Source organism: Chiloscyllium plagiosum, unplaced genomic scaffold, assembly GCF_037043375.1.
Source record: "Chiloscyllium plagiosum isolate Xiang-an unplaced genomic scaffold, Cpla_swu_hap1 HiC_scaffold_4, whole genome shotgun sequence".
Classification (NCBI taxonomy): domain Eukaryota; kingdom Metazoa; phylum Chordata; class Chondrichthyes; order Orectolobiformes; family Hemiscylliidae; genus Chiloscyllium; species Chiloscyllium plagiosum.
The window spans coordinates 29,133,306-29,149,053 of record NW_028270142.1 but is presented as its reverse complement, the minus strand read 5'-3'; the positions used below and the strand labels follow the sequence as shown (position 1 = coordinate 29,149,053).

Sequence of the window (15,748 nt, the reverse complement as noted above, 5' to 3'; positions counted from 1 at the left end):
CCCCAGCAGTTGTTTTTTTTTAAAAGAATAAATAAATACAACTCATTCTGCGCAGGCAGCCTGCGCATTACCATCGACGGTTGGATATTTCCCGAGAAGCTTCATGACAGAATCCTCCCACTGTCACCAATCGTGTTTCGTTAAACAGACCCCACCCCCTACGATCAGCTGAATAACCCCAAGAAACTTGCTTGATATTCAATTCGGAAGAATCGGATGGGACTCAAAATGTTGTGTTCCTCTCCCCGCAGGTGTTACCTGACCCCCACCCCCGGAGTTTTTCCAACACTTCTTGTTTTAATTTCAAATGTCCTGTGTTAGCTCTTCGCCTCTGGCAATCATCCTCTATAGAATCGCAGCCATTCGGCCCAGCCGGCCCGTTCTGGTTGTTTGAAGCCCAGAGCCGGCTTCCCATTGGTTCAACTCTCAGCTCAGCCATTGTGATTGGTGTCCAATTCATGATGACCCATCCAATCAGCGAAGGCGCCCTGTAACCTGGAGCAACGGTTTTTCTCCTGACGTACGCTCAAAGCTTTGCCACCCCTCCCCTTCCTCGCATGCGCGCGATCTCTTGATTAGTTTTACGGAGCAAACGTTCATTTGGAAGTCTGTAATCGCTTTTGAATAAAAAGTAACGTTTTCGCGTCGATTGGAAACAGTTTGTTGTTTTGAAAAAATTTCTTTCGATATGCAAAGAAATAACAACTGTGTGTAGTCTTGAACTTGGAGGTTAAAGGTCGGAATCAAAATGGCCGGCCTGGCAGACGGCGGTTTGAGAAGGCGCGTGGGGGGAGCGGAGGGGCGATGACGACAGAGCGTGAGTGCTGGCCCAGCCGCTGGGCGCGAGCTTGAGGTGTGAGTTCCAACAACCGGCGCCCCTCCTCCCACCGAAGGCTCAGAGCAATGAGAAGCAACGGTTGCGGGGAGCCGTGTGCCGCTTAACCCGGAGTTGAGAGCGGTGTGTCGGCCCAGCTATAGACATGAACAGGAAGAAGGGGGACAAGGGGTTCGAGAGCCCGAGGCCCTATAAATTATAAGTATCTTCCTTGTCTTTTTCCTCGGTGTAAGGCGGTTTTTTTCTCGTTTACGCGAGCGCAACTTTATTTCTTCCATCGCCTTCCCCTCCTCCCCGCCACTAACCTCCCCCACAATCTCCTTTTCCCGATAACACTTTGGCCAGATGTTGCAGTTCGAAATGAAGGCTGCAAGCCATCCAGCAGCACAAGATATTCAACGGGACTTCAAGATTTCGGAAAAAGAGCTCTTGAATGGAAGAAAAGCTGTGGATATAACTGAACTAAAGGGATAATCTGCCCTTTAGAATATTGCCCAGATCGGTCTTGGAGGAATTTGAGTAATAACAGCAGTTGGCCATTGTGCATATAGCGTCTTTAACTTAGTAACAAATTGACACAGTGACATGAAATACTAAAGGAAAAGGTAATGCTAGTCTTTAAGAGTGCCTTGAAAGAAGACAGGGAGGTTTAGGAAGATAGAGCTTTGAGTGAGCTCAGATTTACAGGATGCTGCATTTTATGAAGCCAGTTGTTATGTTTGAAGGTATTCTAAGCAAGGATGAGGGTGAGAAGTGGTTATTGTATTTGAACGTGGACCTCGATTCGGTGGGAAGTGTGGAGCTTGATTTGGGCATGCATGGTGTAATCTCTTGTGCTGTGAAATTCTAGAAATAGCTCAAGTTTTTGAAGGATTTGATGAGGTGGGTGTTGCTTAAATTGATACCTCAGTAATTAAGCTGTTATGAATGGATATTCATCTCTGGAGGTGGTAAGGTAGGAATGTAATGGACATTTTAGTTTTGTGCCCTCAGATTTACCCGAAGTGAAGAGCTAGGGTACATCCATATTTGATAGTTTTATTTAATTAGTGCTTAGAGCAGAATGTTGTGCTAGAACTTTGATTGAGTGGCAGAATTTTGGCAAATGGAATTTTAATGCAGAAATTTGGGAAACTTGGGGTCTTAATAAAGGACATAAGAGTATTTTCTGGATCATAAGGAGTTAGGATCTGAAACAGTAGGCAAAGTTCCATGAGGAACTATGGAAGAGGGTTATTAAGTGGAACATAAATGTTGGCAAGGATTGGTTGAACCAAATGACTTATTTCTGTTATGTATTCTGAGTAATGTTGATGCTATGTATAGAAATCAAAAAAGCTAATGGCAGGGTACAGCAATGGTTAGACTTAGAAATGGAATACGAGAAGGATAAATTGATAAAGTAGAATAGTAATCTTTATCTTGAACTAATGTACAAATGGTTGAAAGTGATACTGCAGTTATTTAAGTTCCTGTTGGCTACATCTGAAGTACTGTGCATGAATGGGTTGCATTACTTCACATCCAGAAAAAAAATCCTGTTTTTTGTGGTGTGTTAGATGTAACATGAAGGTAGAAATCTTCGAGGAGAAAGTGAGGTCTGCAGATGCTGGAGATCAAAGTTGAAACTTTATTGCTGGAACAGCACAGCAGGTCAGGCAGCATCCAGGGAACAGGAGATTCGACGTTTCGGGCACAGGCCCTTCTTCAGGAAGGTAACATGAAGGTAACAATCTCAATTAGATCTAAATCCATCAGGGTATAGTATGAATACAAGGGCAGTGAAAAATTGAGGTTGGATGGTCTGCCCTTGTTATATAGAACACTACAGCACAGTACGGGCCCTTCAGCCCTTGATGTTGTGCTGACCTGTGAAACCACTCTAAAGCCCATCTGCACTTATGAAATCGGTTCCAATGCTATGTGTCGAATAGTGTTAATTATCAAAGCAGTGACGCCGAATTCATTTTATTCTAAGCTGGGAAAATGTGTTTATTGCATCCACAACCTCAACATTTGAGAGTAGATTAGGATATGTGGTCAGCATGGATGAGTGGGACTTAAGGGTCGCCTTCTGAGCTGTACATTTCTATGACTCCATGGCACACTTTGTGGCATAACTTTAGAATCATGGCTGCAATTGGCGGGAGTACTCTTACCTCTGAATCAGAAGGTTGTACTGTATACAGTAATGAAGTCTCATTCCAGAAACATGAGCATGTGACAACTAACTGTTGCACCATGGGAGTTGCTGTCTTTTGGATAAGATCAAATCATTATGGAATTCCTACAATGTGGAAGAAGGCAGTTCAGCCCATCGAGTCTATGCTGACCCCTCCGATGAGCATCCCACCCAGACTAATCCACTACCTTATCCCTGTCACCCTGCATTTCCCATGGTCAATCCACCTAACCAGCAAATCTTTGGACTGTGGGAGGAAACCCACAGAGAATGTACAAACTCCACACAGACAGTTGCCCAAGGGCGAAATTGAACCTTAGTCCTGGTACTGAATCTGTGGTGCTAACCACTGAGTCACTGTACAGCCCAGATGTTTATGTTGAGGTTCCACCTGCCTTCAGGTGGGCACTATTTTGAAGAGTTTGGTGCTCGGGTGAATATTTATGCCTCAATCAATGTCTAAAAAACAAATTTGATCATTGTTTCCTTTTGTGTAAATTGACAGGCATGTTTTCTATACTACAGCACTTTAAAAGTAAGAGCATGCAAGGCACTTTATCAGTGGAAGCTATTTTATAATCTGGCAATTGTACAAATAAAGATGATTTTCATTGGTGACCCCTGCAAATAGTGGTCCCTTCCTGTGGACCCCATTTCAGATAAAGCCAGTTACTAAAGTGAAAACGGACTATAGCATGAGCCTTTAATTTTATTAGTGTGCAATGAGAAGTAGTTTGGAGAAACATGAGTTTTTGAGATGTTGAATATAATGTGCAGTATGGTTGTCTCCAGGGAGATAAATCTGATATTGTGAATCAATTTGAAAACCTATGGGCTGAAGCCAAGAGATGTAAGACCACCTTTAGTATGGCTGGACTCCAGGCAGAAGGATTATTTGGAACATAAAACTGAATTTTCAACTCTTGTTTTTGTTCGAAAAGGGCCTGTGTAATTTAAGATTTGAATAGCGCTTAGAACTTGGTAAAAGCATACATGCATAGAGCTCTGTTCTCCTCAGCCAGCAACGTGCACTTGGATATATCGCATGGGGCACCCCAGTATATGCTAATAAAGAAGTTTTGTGTTTTCATAACTGTTTTTTGTTGGAGAAATTCATGTGTTGCTTTAGAGCTTTCAGCATTTAGCTAATTATTACAGTTCATATTTGTTAAATAATGTAGGAAGATAGCTTTGAAGTTAGTGTCAATTTAAAGGGCATCTTGTGCACAAGCACAGAAAAATACTTTTGGTCATTATTGGGAAATGTTGATACCTTCCTAGTGTTTCTCAAAAGCTGGAAACAAAAGTGAAAGCAGTCCAGTAATCATGTGGAATGAAACTGAAGCATGTTTTCTTTTGTATTGCTTAATGCTCCCTACAGTGTCGATCAGTTACAAATTCACATCAGTCTGCTGTTGAAAATATTTCCCCATGTCTTTATATAACAGTTGTGAAATAATTTTATATATTTTTTAAAAAGTGGATTGATATTTTACTGTTTAGTTAAATTCCGTAATGAATTGGATGCCAGGTTCAATATTTCCTTTGTTGGAATTTCAATGAATTATATTAACGTTGCGCAGCCTTGTGCTTAAAATATGACCTCACTGCTTCTGTGCATATGTCAAGATATTGCTGCATCTTCAATGTCAATATGAATTAAACTCATTGCAGAATGTTAGGGCTGTCATTTAATGCTGTGAGGGTCCTGTTAATGGGATTACTTGTTTCTAATTATAATTGGAATTATAAATTGAATGTTTGTTCTACAAATGCTATAAAGAGCATGCAACCTTATTCAAGTAAAATTTATCTGGTTAACTGATTAAACTTATTTTTAAAATTTTGTTGTTGATTCTTGCTGGAAGTGAATAAATTCATTATAGTTTATGTAGATTGAGAGTTTTACCCAAGTATGTAGACCACTAATATGTAACCACCAATACCATGTTCATTCCACCTAACATATGCGCATAAGAAACAAATTAAAACTTGATCTTGATGGAGTGTAAGGTTTAGTCATTTATTTGTCACATTCTGTTGAGGAAATAACTCCAAACTACACATTTTCTTTGAAATGTAACTTGATCAATATCTGTTAAACAAACCTCGTATCTAACTTGCAATTTCAAAACTCTGTTAACCATTCAAATACTCCATTTTGTTTTTATGAAAAGATGGAGTTTGGTTCTGCTCATTCAGCAAGATTGTAAATGCCCTGATATCCACTTGCTCTTCCAACAATTTGCAGTCAAATATAAATTATTGATTCAGGGTGAGAAAATGGTTAGACTGAAAACTCGCTGCACAATACTACAAAATGTGACTTGTCATGCAGCTTGGGTTTGTCGGGCAAGATTGGAGGGAGGACAGAAACCAGATTTTTAAAAAGGACAATTGCAGCTATTTTCAACAAGTGTTTTTAAAAAAATGGCATAAATTTAAACCCTAGTTTCATTTCTATTTTTATTGGTTTCCAATAAATGCCTAGTGGCCACTTGCTTGCAAACTCGTTTATCTTTTGAAAAGAAGAATTATTGGAATATCTATAGATTCTTGGAATTTTCTCAGCATGCACGGCTTAATTTGAGGAACACTTCAGAAGGTGTAAGCCATTCAACCATTAAACCTGCTATGTCATTTGTTAGATCATGGCTGATCATTCAGTTCACCACTTTTCATGCTAATCTTGTATTCCTGAATTTAAGACTCAAATCTATCAATTTAAAAGATAAATGATTCACATATAACTGCCTTTTGAAGTAGAAAGTTCCAAATATTCGCCACCCGAAGAAATTTCTCAGTTCAGTCTTCAGTGGATTAAAGGCTGGCAAATCCCCAAGGCTTGATAAGCTGCATTCCAGAAATGGCACCAGAAATATTGGATATATTAGTGGTTATCTTCCAAAATTCTATAGCCTCTGAAGCAGTTGTTACAGATTGGAGGGTTACAAATGTAACCTCATGATTATAAAAGAGGAAGATAAAACTATCTCAGACCAATTAGTCTTACGTCAATAGTTGGGATCAACTGTTTTTTTTTAAAAGGATGTTTTTATATTTAGGGATACCTGTAGTCTGTTTGCATCCTTTGGGGGAGGGAAAAAAGCTTTGCTTAACTCGAACCAATCAAAAATCAAGTTTCTTTTTTCCCCCAAAGGGCCAGAACTCAGTGTCTGCTTTGAAAAGACCTTCAGTTTTGAGGTTTCTTTAGTTTTCAGACATGTGGATAATGGCTACCTGACCTGTAGTGGGGAAAAATGCTGGAATCTTTTGAGTTGTGATAATAGAACATATGGAAAGTATTAACCAGATTGGATAAACCCAAAATGCGCAAAAACAGATTGCTGGAGAAACTCACCATTGCTGTCTGTTCTGAATAAGGGTCACTGAATTTGAAATATTAACTCCTTTCTCTCCACAGAAGCTACCATACCTGCTGACTTTGTCCAACAATTTGTTTTTGAGTTTCAGATTTGCAACATCTGTTGTGTTTTTTTTTTAAGTGGATAAAGCCATTAGGAGTTTATGTCCAGTAAATCATGTTTACCTAATCCACTGGAGTATTTTGAGGATGTAACTAATAGAATAGAACCAGTGGATGTGCTGTATTTGGATTTCAAGACTGCTTTTGAGAAGGTCTCACATAAGATTTTAGTGGGAAGAATCAAAGCAAATGAAATTAAAGATAATATACTGGCATTGCAAATTGTTTAATAGACCAGAAGTGGAAATTGAGACTAAATGGATCTTTTTTTTCTGGTGACACTTGGTGACCATTGTAATAGACACCAGCTATTCACAACAATTGAGGAAGATGCAAGGAGGCTTCAGGGCATTTATAGACCAGTTGAATGAGTAGAGAAACATCTGGCAGATACATCATGGCTGTTATTTAAATGATATATTGTTAAATGTGGAAATGCGAAGAAATCTGGGTGTCCTTGTATGTCAGTCAATGGAAGTAAAGAGGCAGGTGTGGCATTCGGTTAAGAAGGCAGATAGTATGTTGGCCTTACATGAGGATTTGAGTTCAGAAGTAGGATGTCTTGCTGCGGTTGGAAATGGTTTTGATGAGATTGCACTGAAGTATTGTATGCAGTTTTGGTATCCCCACCTAAGACAGGGTATATTTGCTGTTGAGGGAGTGCAGCAGAAGTTTACTTGGCTGATGCTGGGTCTGGTGGTGAATGAGGAGAGATTGATTTTACAAGGGCTGTATTCACTATATATTTTTGAAGAATGAGGGGATCTGATTGAAACATATAAAATTCTAACAGGTCCAGACAGACAAGATGCTTGGTAAGCCACTTAGGACTGATATCAGGAAACATTTATACGTTCAGAAATTTACTACCATAGAAAGCTGTGGGGTCAGAGTATGATTAGGAAAGTGATTGATTGTTAAAGTTTTAGGCAATAAAGGCATCAAAAAGAGAAAGTAGGAATATGACATTGAGATAGAGGATCAGCTATGTTCTTGAATGGCAGAATACTCCTGGTTCGAAGTGGCCAGCCCTTACCCTATAATCACAAGCTATGTCCCTTCATGCCATAGCCGAATTTCTGAAAAATATTACATTGAGTTTGAACCAAAGGAACAAAGTTGTGTTCTGTGCTATTTTATATATATTTGTATATATTGTTCTGACATATTATGACTCCTCTCTGGACCATGTGAGGCTTGAACCTGAGCTTTTAGACTGAGATAGGGGCACTCCCATTGCATCACAAGGTATTAGTGCTGCTATTATAACCTCCCCTCCTCAAATCTAACTGCTTGAACAATGCCAAATAATTATTTAATTTGTTGTCTGAGCGCACAGTACAATGAACTGTCATTTACTTTTGATTTATGTCTTTATACAACTCACCAGGTCGTCTGCATAAATAACATTAACTTCCAGAGGAAGTCTGTTATAGTAAGTATCCGCTATAGTTTTCAAATTTTTACCAATGATGATTTCAGATGGACTAAACAAGAATTTTGTATTCTCATGTTTGTAGGGATTTGTGGAGTTGACCATATTCCCAGCACTTGCAAATCTCAATAGAATAAAACTGAACAGCAAGCAATGTCGGATTTACAGAGTAAGAGTAAATGATTTGGAAGCTGCATTTATTTACAATGACCCGACTTTAGAAGTCTGCCACCATGAATCAAAGCAGTAAGTATTACATTGTAATAGTTTAAGTGATAAAAGTAAGTGATGGAAAGAAAGGATATTCAAAGTTTGTGAGAAGATTTGTAGCTCGGGTGCTCGTTGTTGTGGTTCTGTTCGCCAAGCTGGGAATTTGTGTTGCAGATGTTTCGTCCCCTGTCCAGGTGACATCCTCAGTGCTTGGGAGCCTCCTGTGAAGCGCTTCTGTGATCTTTCCTCCAGCATTTGTAGTGGTTTGAATCTGCCGCTTCTGGTTGTCAGTTCCAGATGTCCGCTGCAGTCGGTGTATTGGGTCCAGGTCGATTTGCTTATTGATTGAATCTGTGGATGAGTGCCGTGCCTTTAGGAATTCCCTGTTTGGCTTGTCCTATAATAGTAGTGTTGTCCTAGTCAAACTCATGTTGCTTGTCATCTGCGTGTGTGGCTATTAAGGATAGCTGGTCATGTCGTGTCGTTTCGTGGCTAGTTGGTGTTCATGGATGCGGATTGTTAGCTGTCTTCCTGTTTGTCCTACTAGCCACGAAACGACACGACCAGCTATCCTTAGTAGCCACACATGCAGATGACAGGGAACATGAATGCGACAGGGGACGAAACGTCTGCAACAAAAATTTCCAGCTCGGCGACCAGAACCACCACAAAGAAAGGGTATGTCTGAAAGGGAGAAGTCTCAAGACTTTAGTCAAAAATGATTTGCTGTTCATCAGACTTAGACAGCAGAAATTTGCATCTTTGAATGTTAACGATTGAATTTGCAGTTTTTTCAAAAAGAACCAGAAATGTTAACTACTATAATTTCAGAACAGCATTACGATGTTGCACTTTAAAATATCAATTCACTAGGTGTTTATTAAATATAAAATGCATTATTATTCTATTTCTCAATGCTGATTTGTTGGAATATAATTGCTTGGAGCTAGCAGCTCAAGTGGCTTTCTTCATGTGAGCCAGGATAATAACTTGTTGGCAGGCTGTTCGACCAGAGATGTTAAGTCATTTGAGCCAACCAATATTCTGTTGTCATTGAGATCATGGATGTGTACGTCCAGCAAGGACCTGTTTAATTATGCCAAAAACGGAAAAGCAGGTTATTTTTGTGCTGCATCTGAGCCTATGAGGGAACAGGCGATACTGGATTTAGTGTCGTGCAATGAGGTAGTCTTGATAAGGGAGCTTAAGGTGAAGGAACCCTTGGGAGGCAGTGATCATAATACGACTGAATTCCCTCTGAAATTTGAGGGGGAGAAGTTTGAATCAGAGGTAATGGTATTACAGCTGAATAAAGGCATCTACAGAGGCATGTGCGAGAAGCTGGTAGAATTGACGGAGAGGAGCCGAGCAGGAAAGACAGTGGAACAGCAATGGTAGGAGTTTCTCGAATAATTCAGGAGACACAGATTCATCCCAAGGGAAAAAAGCATACTGCAGAGAGGACAAGACAATAATGGCTGACTAAGGGAAGTTGGGGATAGCATAAAAGCATAAGAGAAAGCATATCATATGGTGAAGGGAAGTGGGAAACCAGAAGATTGGGAAGCTTACAAAAGCCAACAGAAGATAAATAAAACGAGAAATAAAGAGGGAGAAGATAAATATGAGGGCACACTAGCCTTTGATATAAAGGAAGTCTGTAAGAGTTTCTTTAGATATAGCAAGGGCAAAAGAGAGGCAAAAGTGGACATTGGGCTGCTGGAGAGATAGTAATGGGAAATAAGGAAATAGCTGAGGAACTGAGAAATTACTTTGTGTATCAGTCTTCACAGTGGAAAATATGAGTATCCCAAAAATTCGAGTGTGTGGGGGCAGAAATGAGTATTGTGGCATCACCAAGGAAAAGATGCTAGAAAAACTTGGCTAAAGGTGGATACATCACTTGGACTAGATGGACTACACCCCAGATTTCTAAGGGAGATAACTGAAGATATAGTGGAGGCATTAGTGGAGATCTTTCGGGAATTGCTAGAATCAGGGAGGGTCCCAGAGACTGGAAAACTGCTAACGTCACACCTCTCTTTAAAAAGGGAGTAAGGTAAAAGATGGAAAATTAGGCAGATAAGCTTAAGCTGGCTAAGATCCTGGAATCGATTGTGATGGATGAAATTTCTGGATACTTGGAAATGTGTGGTAAAATGGGGCAGAGTCAGCATGGTTTCATCAAGGGTAGGTCATGCCTGACAAATCTTCTAGAATTCTTTTGAGGATGAGTATTGAGTACAGGAGTTGGGAGGTCATGTTGCAGCTGCACAGGACATTGGTAAGGCCACTTTTGGAATATTGCATGCAGTAGTGGTGTCCTTCCTATTGGCAGGATGTTGTAAAACTTGAAAGGGTTCAGAAAAGATTTGCAAGTATGTTGCCAGGGTAGGAGGATTTGAGCTATAGGGAGAGGTTGAATAGGTTGGGTCTGTTTTCCCTGGAGCATCGGAGGCTGAGGGGTGACCTTATAGAGGTTTACAAATTCATATACCCATCCAGATGCCTTTTTAAATGTTGCAATTGTACTAGCCTTCACCACTTCCTCTTGCAGTTCATTCCATACACGTACCACCCTCTCCGTGAAAAGGTTGCCCCTAAGGCCTCTGTCATATCTTTCCCCTCTCACCCTAAACCTATACCCTCTAGTTTTGGACTCCTCCCACCCCAGCAAAGAGACTTAGTCTATTTATCCTATCCATGCCCATCATGATTTTTATAAACCTCTATAAGGTCACCCCTCAGCTTCTGACGCTCCATGGAAAACAGCCCCAGTCTATTTAACCTGTCCCTATAGCTCAAATCCTCCAACCCTACGAGCATCTTTGAAAATCTTTTCTGAACCCTTTCATGTTTCACAAACACTCTTCTGATAGAAAGGAGATCAGAACTGTACGGAATATTCCAAAAATGTCTTATACAGCCGCAACATGACCTCCAACTCTTATACTCAATACTCTGACCAATAAAGGAAAGCATACCAAACGCCGCCTTCACTAACAGATCTACTTGTGACTCCACTTTCAAGGAGCTACGAACCTGCACTCCAAGGTCTCTTTGTTCAGCAACACTCCCTGGGACCTTACCATTAAGTGTATAAGTCCTGTGAAGATTTGCTTTCCCAAAATGCAGCACCTCGCATTTATCTGAATTAAACTCCATCTGCCACTTCTCAGCCCATTGGCCCATCTGATCAAGATCTTGCTGGAATCTGAGGTAACCCTCTTTGCTGTCCACTATACCTCAATTTTGGTGTCATCTGCAAACTTTTTTAAGATTAGATTACTTAGTGCGGAAACAGGCCCTTCGGCCCAACACTACTAACTAGCCATCTAATGCTCACATGCAAATCATTTATATAAATGATGAAAAGTAGTGGACTCAGCACCAATCTTTGTGGTATTCCGATGGTCACAGGCCTCCAGTCTGAACAACAACTCTCCACCACCACCCTCTGCCTTCTACCTTTGAACCAGTTCTGTATCCAAATGGCTAATTCTCCCTGTATTCCATGAGATCTAACCTTGATAACCAGTCTCCCATGGGGAACCTTGTCTTTACTGAAGTCAATATAGGTCACGTCCACCACTCTCCCTTCATTAATCCTCTTTGTTACTTCTTCCAAAAAAACTCAAATCAAGTTAGTGAGACATGATTTCCCATGCACAAAGCCATGTTGACCATCCCTAATCAATCCTTGCCTTTCCAAATACATGGAATCCTGAGGGACAGAATGTACTCCAATAACTTGCCCACCACCGTCAGGCTCACTGGTCTATAGTTCCCTTGCTTGTCCTTGCCACCCTTTTTCTGTGTGGAGTTTGCACATTCTCCCCATGTCTGTGTGGGTTTCCTCCGGGTGCTCCGTTTTCCTCCCACAGTCCAAAATATGCAAGTTAGGTGAATTGGCCAAGCTAAATTGCCCGTAGTGTTGTTGAACGGGTAAATGTAGGGGAATGGGTCTGGGTGGGTTGCACTTCGGGTCAGGATGGACTTGTTGGCCGAAGGGCCTGTTATCACACTGTGTAATCTAATGTAAGTAATCTAATCATAAACAGTGGCACCATGTTACCCAACCTCCAGTCTTCTGGCACCTCACCTGTGACTATCGATGATACAGATATCTCGGCAAGTGATCCAGCAATCACTTCCCTAGCTTCCCATGGTTCTAGGGTATACCTGATCAGGTCCTGGGGATTTTTCCACCTTTACCCTTTCAAGACATCCAGCACTTCCTCTTCTCTAATGTGGACATTTTTCAAGATGTCACCATCTATTTCCCTACATTCTATATCTTCCATGTCCTTTTCCATAGTAAACACTGATGCAAAATACTCCTTTATTATCTTCCCCCATCTCCTGTGGCTCCACACAATAGCTGCCTTGCTGATCTTTGAGGGGCCCTATTCTTTCCCTCGTTACCGTTTTGTCCTTGATGTCTTTGTAAAAACCCTTCAGATTCTACTTAACTCTATTTGCCAAAGCTATCTCATGTCACCTTTTTTGGCCTCCTGTTTTCCCCTCTTAAGTATATTCCTACTGCCTTTATCGTCTTCAAAGGATTCCCTCAATCTATCTTGCCTATGCCTGACATATGTTTTCTCCTTTTTCTTAACCAAACCTTAATTTCTTTAGTCATCCAGCATTCCCTATACTTACCAGCCTTTCCTTTCACCCTAACAGGAATATACTTTCTCTGGATTCTCGTTATCTCATTTCTGAAGGCTTCCCATTTTCCAGCCGTCCCTTTACTTGCGAACATCTGCCCCCAATCAGCTTTTGAAAGTTCTTGCCTAATACCATCAAAAGTAGTCTTCCTCCCATTTAGTACTTCAACTTTTAGATCTAGTCTATCCTTTTCCATCACTAAACTAATAGAATTATGGTCACTGGCCCCAAAGTGCTCTCCCACTGACACCTCAGTCACCTGCCTTGCCTTATTTCCCAAGGGTACGTCAAGTTTTGCACCTTCTCTAGTAGGTACATCCACATATTGAATCAGAAGAATTTCTTGTACGCACTTAACAAATTCCTCTCCATCTAAATCCTTAACACCATGGCAGTCTCAGTCTATGTTTGGAAAGTTAAAATCCCCTACCATAACCATCCTATTATTCTTATAGATAACCGAGATCTTACAAATTTCTCAATTTCCTTCTGACGATGAGGGGGTCTATAATACCATCCCAATAAGGTGATCATTTCTTTCTTATTTCTCAGTTCAACCCAAATAACTTCCCTGGATGTATTTCCGGGAATATCCTCCCTCAGTACAGCTGTAATGCTATCCCTTATCAAAAATGCTACTCCCCTCCTCTCTCTTGCCTCCCTTTCTGTCCCTCCTGTAGCACTTGTATCCTGGAATGTTAAGCTGCCAATCCTGTCCATCCCCGAGCCACGTTTCTGTAATTGCTGTGATATTCTAGTCCCATGTTCCTAACCACGCCCTGAGTTCTTCTGCCTTCCTTGTTATGTCTCTTGCATTGAAATAAATGCAGTTTAATTTATCAGTCCTACTTTGTTCTCTGCTTTGTCCCTGCCTGCCCTGACTGTTTGTTTGACTCGCTTCTGTTCTCAACTGTACCAGTCTCGGTTTGATCTCTTTCCTCACTATCTCCCTGGGTCCCACAACCCCACCTTTCTGGTTTAAATCCTCTCAAGCAGCTCTAGCAAATTTCCCTGCCATTATATTAGTCTCCTTCCAATTTAGGTGCAATTCGTCCTTCTTGTACAGGCCACTTCTACCCTAAAAGATATTCCAATGATCCAAAAATGTGAATCCTTCTCCCAACTCCTCAGCCATGCATTCATCTGCTGTATCCTCCTATTCCTGCCCTCACTAGCTCGTAGCACTGGGAGTAATCCAGATATTACTACTCTCGAGGATCTCCTTTTTAAATTCCGATCTAACTCTCTGTATTCTGCCTTCAGAATCTCATCCTTTCCCTTCCTATGTCGTTGGTTCCAATGCGTATAATGACTTCCTGCTGGTCCCTCTCCCCCTTGAGAACATTTGCATCCTCTCTGAGACATCCTTGATCCTGGCACAAGGGAGGCAACACACCATTCTGATTTTTCGCTGCTGGCCAAAGAAACATCTGTTTCTCGGAGGGTCCCTGAACACAGATGATCTCTTGGAACCCGATGTACCCCTCAGTGCATAGAGTCAGTCTTGATACCACAAAATTGGTTGTTCGTGCTACATTCCCCTGAGAATCCATCACTGCCTACATTTTCCAAAACAGCATACTGTTTGAAATGTGGATGGCCACAGAAGACTCCTGCACTACCTGCCTGCGTCTGTTACCTTTCCTGGAGTTAACCCATTTACGTGACTGTATCTGAAACTTTTCTCCCTTCCTATAATTGCCATCCATCACATTCCTTTGCTCTTGTAAATTCTTAATTGCCTCTGACTGTCTCTCCAACCCATCCATTCGATCTGATAGGATTTGCAACCAATGGCATTTATTGCAGATGTAATCCTCAGTAACCCTTAAACTCTCCCTCAACTCCCACATCTGACAAGAAGAGCATAACATTCTACGAAAGGTCATTTTTGCTTGTTTCAATCTACAGACCCAGAAAATAGCACTGTCTTGTTCCTCTACAAAACACTGCTCCAGGCTAACTTAATACTTATGGCTAATATTTTTAAGTTTAGTCAAGAGACATATCTTAATGAAACATATAATCAAGAAAGAACCCACTCTACTCACGACTGCAGACTTACTGTAAGGTCACACTTAAATTATTCACTTATCTATTTCTGTGCTGTGACCTCTCCCAAGCAGGTTCCTCCAAGATTAGTTGTGAATTTCACTGTTTATTAATTTTCCCAGACGCACTTTGATGTCCAGCGATACATGAATTCAAACAGCAAAGGCGGTAACTGTGCAGGTTCACTGCTGTGTCAGGGAGCAGTTATGTCAGAATATATGGAAGTTTTGGTTTTGATAAAGCAAATTCAGGTATTTACTATGACATATGCAGTGCAAGGATGTAGATATTCATATGCCCAAGTTAGTGAAACCTAGTATTTACGTACAAAAAGGCACATATAGTATTTGCTTTTGTGTCTTGGGATTTCTTGTAATTCAATAAGTGAAACAAGATTCTACAGTTTGCAGATTCTTGGACAGATTCTATCTGAAGTATTGGTTTCAGACTTGGGTACGAAATGGGTGCATGTAGATTTAGCAGAAGTATATTAGCCCTAATGAATTAATTTGAAGTCCCGTTTTAGTAAGCATGGCTTGACTAGATAAAAACAAATTATTTCTGCCATTAGAAGTATTTAGAAGTTAAATCTGCTTGTGTGCTTTTTCTCTGGAAATTCAGAATCTGTTTCCTCCAGAGACAATTCTTCCATGTAGCATTGAGTACTGAATAAACTAAAAGCTTTAAGGATAAGATTGATATTGGTTAAGTTAAAGTATTGGTATATGGAATTGGGGTACAGATCTACCATAAGATAACAAAATGGAGGCACAGGTTTGATGGAGAAACTACATATTAGACAGAAAGAATGAACTGATAGTTTTGCCACAAGTCATATTATCAGAGGATATGTTTCTGTCATCTGTGTACTTAATT

At 40.6% G+C, this 15,748-nt stretch overlaps 1 protein-coding gene across 6 annotated transcripts in view; it reads left to right on the top strand.

Moving 5' to 3' along the window:
• Nucleotides 1-589: 589 nt before the first annotated feature.
• taf2 (TAF2 RNA polymerase II, TATA box binding protein (TBP)-associated factor) overlaps nucleotides 590-15,748 on the top strand; it is a 105,294-nt gene continuing 90,135 nt past the window's right edge. The window contains exons 1-3 of one of the 6 annotated variants that reach the window (XM_087986052.1): nucleotides 590-1,034; nucleotides 7,886-7,939; nucleotides 8,025-8,185. In XM_087986052.1, coding sequence (XP_087842178.1) covers nucleotides 981-1,034; nucleotides 7,886-7,939; nucleotides 8,025-8,185 — 269 coding nt within the window. In that variant the 5' untranslated portion in view covers nucleotides 590-980. Of the gene's footprint in view, nucleotides 1,035-1,085; nucleotides 2,562-7,885; nucleotides 7,940-8,024; nucleotides 8,186-15,748 lie in introns of those variants that run through there. The other 5 variants (XM_087986054.1, XM_087986051.1, XR_015756919.1 and 2 more) reach the window with 5 other exon arrangements.